The following is a 6,000-nucleotide window of genomic DNA, read 5'->3' as shown; positions in this document are numbered from 1 at the left end:
GTCTAGTCACTGTGGGAAGAACTCATCACCACTGTGAAGTTGTCTCCTGCTCCCTTCTACCGTGAGTGGAGCTCACTCAGAGCTCCTAAGAGCGGCCGTTGCACTAGGACCTTATTAACACCCTACCTCGCCAAAAAAGGGACCCTCCCCATCTTCTTGGGTGCCTCAGGGGAAACCCCGGCATCCCGGAGCCCCTTTCCCCTCCAAGGGAGCCTCTCTTTCTCTGCCCTGCTGGGAGCCGGGCTGCTGCTGCCCACCCCCTGCCGTTTCTTCCGCACTGCTCCGGGTTTTCACTACACTGTTGAATTATTAAAAAAAATGGATATTGATCTAATACCAATATCCAACTTTGACGGACAAAGACTCTCTAACAGTTTAAAGTTAGAAAGTGTATGTTTGTTACGACGCCAAGCAGCGTGCGGGGATCGCTCCCAAATACACACGCACAATTTACAGATGATCACAGGGTCTTTTTATGTACAGGAGTATTGAATACCCAAAACACAAATGCATATTCATAACTCTGGTACATCCCATTCCCCGTTTCATATGGTAATTAGCCAAAAAGCTATTAAGCATGTGTAGTTTTTTCTTCGAAATGGGTCGGTGGTCCTTTTTATGGGGCAGGTCCCAAAATGATGAAGTAAGATGGTCTTCCTCGCTTTGACTTTTTAACCTTTTAGTGTTGCATGACAACTGAATCCTGTTTTTCCAGGCCTGTTCATGATTGTATTGTATTCTTGGAGTCTATTGATTAGTCAGAATACACAAATATAGTTGGATAGGCTTCATGATTTGTCAGTTCCTTAAATCCGGCTTCTGTTAACAAACGGGAAGCTTATCTAACCTCAGCAATATCTAGTTTAACTCCCTGCCAGCCTGTGCCGTGGTTCCCGCCACAGCTGCGGAGTTGGATACATCTCGTCTACCACTCCGGATTTTTGCTCATTCCTGCCATCCCAGCTTGCTGTTTCCGAGAGTCCTGCTGATGCACCGGGATGGCTGCCTCAGGGGTTTGTGAAGCAAAGCCTCTCTACAATCCCTTCCTGGCTTGGCCGAGCCACCATTACCACGTGCTCCCTGAGCTCGCGCCACGGCGCCCCCTAGAGTCGCGGGGGAATCAGCGCACTTGCCCCACTCACCGGGAGCCACCAGCGCCCCTGCCGGCTGTGACCTGAACTGCACCAAAGGGGAAATCGCTTAAAGAGCGAGAAGAGACTATTGGATTTTCTGGTTTATTCTTTTTGTTTGTTGTTGTTGCTGCTGCTGTTGTTGTTGTTTGTTTGCCTTGTTATTCACATACATAGTAGTAAAGAACTGTTATTCCTTTTCTCATATTTTTGCCTGAAAGCCCTTTGATTTCAAATTTGGAGGGAAGGGGGTCATATTCTCCATTCCAAGGGAAGTTCCTGCCTTCCTTGGCAGACACCTGTCTTTCAAACCAAGACAATAATTTAGAACAACTTTGCATTGAAGTTTTCATTTTTGCCTAATATTACCCTTACTTAGCTGTCAATATGAAAATTGTTTTGTATTTCCTCACCTTAATAATTTTATTTACAAGATTAATTACTTGACAAACTTCGTCAGTATCACTTTACATTAAGAATTCTTCTAAATAAACTCTTTCCTTTGAAAAATAGCAGCTGTTTCAAATAAGCAAATTGTTAAAACAACTGCACCTTATTGGTTAATTGCAGGGGACTTTGTGCTTAAGAAAACCAAACCTAACAACAACAAAAAACTAAACAAAACCCCCCAATACCTTCACAGCCAATTTTGTGAAGCAGATGCTTTAGGAAAGGACATGCATTGCTGGCTGCATAGTACTGGCAGCATTTCTCTTTAATGTTTCTTTGAGTCGCTTGAGGGTATTCTTAAATGAGGAATGAGCCTAATGAAAAAAATCAGAGGCACTTGGTTGAGTGGCATAGGATGCTGTAGGTTGGTGCGCAGTATGTGTCTTAGCTCTGCAGTCTTGTGTTTTAGAATGTCACTGGGAAAGATGGGTGTGAAAAACGCTGTGTTTGTTAATGTGCGAGGTCTATGTGCAATCCCTATGGATGGAAATGTGTACCCAAGTGCTTCTGTGCTGCTCATATATAGCAGAGAGGAAGAAGAGAGGGAGGAGCAGAACTGAATGTATGTATAACGGGTGACATTGTGAAACATGGATAAAAATGAATCTGAGCTGCTCATGTGGGACCCCATGGCTCCAGGTCCTCTGAAACCACCAGTACCCATCCGTATGGATTTGACATGTTTGCATCACACTCTAGTCCTTTTGCTTTTCTCCTGAGGAAGGTCCAGATGCAGGGCCACAGGTGACACTGCAGTAACAAGGTGGAACTGGTGGGGCTGTAGGTGGGCAAGAGCCCGGCTGGCCGGTCAGGACCCTACCCTGGGCTGGAGACACCCTGTGAGGACACAGCCTCTCCCAAGAAGTCTACCCAAGTGGATCTAGGGGCAGGGCAAGGGACAACCTCTGTGCCCAGAGTGGTGCAGGTGGAACAAGGAGCCTCAGTGGTTCTCCAACTCTGCCCTGTCCTCCCTCACAGCCCTGAGGCAAGGGAAGAATGGAAAACACTGTCTGCTCTGGAAACATCTGTTATTGGAAAAATCAGTCAATGAAACTGGACCCCCAAATCACTGGGAAATTGGAGCTGGTTCCTTTTGGGGCTGGTCCTAGTTGGGGGCTGTGCTGGCTCAGCTCCAGCCCCTCCACTCTGTTTCACTTGGGCACAGTATTTCTTGAGAATTCCCATGGCTTGACAAGGGAAAGAATCCATCAGGATCCCAATGGCTCTGTGTCCAGGGCCCCTCAGCAGGTTTGTTGAGGATGAAAGGGGACCTGGGACGTGGCCCAAGATGGGATGGTATGGAGCCCAGAGAAGTATCACTGGCAGCCCCTGACCTGAACTCCTGCAGGTTCTGCTGCCTGAGCTGGGCGAGGCACTGGCTGGGCTGCTGGGCCTCCTGCCTCTGCCAGTGGCCCTCCTTGATGAGGGCCACCTGCTCCCACTGCTGCCGGAGCTCCTGGATCTGCCACTGGAGTTCACTGGCAGGGGCATGCTGCAGGCCAGCCCTCTGTGCCTGCTCCAGCTTCTCTCGCTCCAGCTCCTCCTAATAGGCCCTGTGGGAGAGAGCTGGGCTGGCTCAGGGACCCTGTCACAGTCTCCTCATGCCTGGTACAGCACTTGGGCTGGCATTGGAGCCCCCAGCGCCACCAGCAGGAACTGGGAGCCCCCCAGCCACTGCCTCAGCCATCCCTTGGCATCATGTACATCACCTGAGCACCCTGCAGAATTCCTGGAAGTCCTGTTCCACCTGCATGGCCAGGTACTGTTCCTTCTGGGCCACCTGCTCCAGCCAGTTCCATCTCATCTGCTGCTTCTGCTTCACCTTCCTCTGTGCCTGCTCCAGCTCCCACTGCTGTCATTCCTGGTGTGATAAATGTGACATTGGGGTAAAAATTCGTGATAAAAGAATATAGAAATATGTTAGATTGGTGTTAATATAAAAATGTGAAAAGGTATAGTCTGTAGAAAAATTTCCTCCAAGCTAGCCGGCTGCAGTTTCCCAGCCCGAGACAAAGAACGGGACAGGAGCCATCAGAATGAACAAAGACACTAGCCAACCCAGATAAGAATCGGCATCATACCCAGACAGAGAAATTCCTCCCCGAACAAGGGGAATTCTCTGTCGGAGACTACACATCGGAACAACCATGGACTGCGGGCCCCATCCACATGTGAAAAGAACCTTCCCGGAATACAATTTGCAAAGTTCGACAAATCCGGGAAACCCATCCAAAGATGTATTTGGACTATTTGCTGGACTATACCATGCACCTGTTTTGCCTTGGGACACAAAAAAACACTATAAAACCCCGGGCTGTGATCCGCTCCATGTGGATTTGGGAAATCTGTACCTTAGGATATGGACCCCTTGTCCACCCAGCACTGCGCTGCCCATCCTATTTGTGGTTTCTCTCTTTATCGATGATTGGGATTGTTTTTCTAATAAATAGTTTCTTTATTAATCCGATTTTTGCTGTTGCATTTATAACACTGGTCTGTGGCCTCTTGGCTCCTCTTGGCCCTCAAAGCATCCTGCCCTAAAAGGGGACAGTGCAGGGCTCCAGACAGGCTTCTCTCAGGGGCAGCTATGGAAGCCCTTGGCCATGACTCTGGCTCTGCTGGCACTGCTCCAGGACATTCCCTGGCTCTAGGGCCTGGTCCTGCAGACCCCCCACATCCAGGGGCTCTCCCCCTTAGCTGGAGCTGTGACAGGGACAGTGGCAGGTGAACATCTGTCCCCAGGCCACTCACCCACTCTGCCTGCCAGGCCTGGGTGAGTAGGAAGCCACAGCACTGGGCTGCAGCTGCCGTGGTGCACTTTTCCATTGTCACTTGAAAGGTACTTACAAAGTGAGGGGAGAACCTTCTGTCAAAGTCACGCTGAGCCAGGATTCCTCCCTGCCTGGGAGCACTAGTGAATCCAACCTGGAAAAGGCAGGGAAAAGACAGGCTTTGCCACCTTTCCTCCTCGCTCCAGAACCGGACAGGGTGAGAGCACACGGACACGCATCATCCCCGACCACGTGGCTCCAGGAGCGCATTTACAGGGTGTCGTCCCTGAATTTCTTGCCTTCAAGTATTTGAGTCTTTGCAGCAGCTTCTCACGCTGCTTCATGTAAACAATATGTATTCTTAGAAATTATCTCTATGTTTTGCATTCTTGTTCTCTGAGAGAGAACTTGACTGATGGTCATATTGACCAATGGAGTCAGGAGGTTGTAACCTCCTTGGGCCAATCTTGGCCCTCTGTACAAAATGTATATAAGCCTTTGGAGTCAGATAATAAAGAGCTTTCCATGTTTCACCAAGCTGCTGCCTGCTGTCCTCTGTCAAGGTCCACTCCCACGTCACAACGTGTTGCCCCTCTAAAGGGCAGGGGTAACAACAGGGCTCCCATAAATCGACCACTTACCACGACCTGTGCACCCTCCTGTGCCAGGTACGTGATGGTGGCAGAGGTGAAGTTGAAGTACCCAGCTTTGAGAGGCTGCAGAACCACAGTGTGGGACATGTTGCTCGCTCTGGGAGTTAAGGAAAATAGTTGTATTTCATCACAGGAAGAAAAGTGAGGAGATGGGAATGAGTAGACTGGAACAGGATAGAATCAGCTGCTCCTCCACATAATCAAAACCAATATATAAAATTACGGTATCTCTTTAGTGTCATAAGAGTCCAATATGATGTCAAAATCATCAATTCTTCTTTTAGCAATGCTGCACTCAGCATGCCTGTGTCTACCTTTAAAAAATATAAAATAATTTAAAAAACCCAAATAAGCCCCAAACCCCCTTAACACTTTCTCCTACTCTCTCCCTTACTTTCATCTTTTCTCTGCTCCTTTCCCAGATAAAGCTTCTCCAAGCTGCTGACTGGTTGCTGGGAAAGCAACCCAGAGTTTTGTTACCTGTTGGCCATTAAGGCTGCGGAACCATAGGCTGGACTTCTCTCTCCCACCCCACCCTTCACAGGATTTGCTGCAGCCAGGGCAGGCTCTTCCCAGCCTCCAAACAGTGACACGATCACCTGTCCTAGGCGTGAGAAACTCAGAGCTTTTTTATAAAGAAGAGACTTTCTCTGCAAAGCACTTTTCTTGTGCTGGCTGTCAGAGGTTAATGCATCCAGCCTACACCTTCTCTATATTTTCCTTCCAGTCTGCCAGCTCCTGGTACCCTGGGAGCTGGAGGGGACCCAGTAACTCTAAGAGGGGAAGACAAAGCCTTGTTGTAGGGCAGAGTAGTTAGAGAGAGAAAAATGTGTAGAGGTGGAAGCTTTTCTGGGCACTGACACTATAAAAGGGCAAACTAGGCTAGTTTTCTGCCCTCAGTCCCTGTAATTAACACTAAAGAACTGGATGGGCCACAAATCAAAAGAGCTCTCAGGCCTGGCAGGAATGGGATGGTGCTGGAGCCCAGCAGAAGCC

General features: G+C 48.9%; 1 protein-coding gene across 1 annotated transcript in view; it reads right to left on the bottom strand.

Moving 5' to 3' along the window:
- Positions 1–2,520: 2,520 nt before the first annotated feature.
- The window catches only part of LOC310919519 (uncharacterized protein), a gene marked incomplete at both ends in the record, with an annotated part of 50,925 nt that continues 47,445 nt past the window's right edge, over positions 2,521–6,000 (bottom strand). The window contains 4 exons of the mRNA XM_083878887.1: positions 2,521–2,560; positions 2,915–3,123; positions 4,332–4,505; positions 4,993–5,101. Coding sequence (XP_083735013.1) covers positions 2,521–2,560; positions 2,915–3,123; positions 4,332–4,505; positions 4,993–5,101 — 532 coding nt within the window. The remainder of the gene's footprint in view (positions 2,561–2,914; positions 3,124–4,331; positions 4,506–4,992; positions 5,102–6,000) is intronic.

This window comes from Zosterops lateralis (assembly GCF_965231275.1).
Source record: "Zosterops lateralis genome assembly, chromosome: 27".
Lineage (NCBI taxonomy): Eukaryota > Metazoa > Chordata > Aves > Passeriformes > Zosteropidae > Zosterops > Zosterops lateralis.
This window is presented reverse-complemented; position numbering and strand designations above follow the sequence as displayed.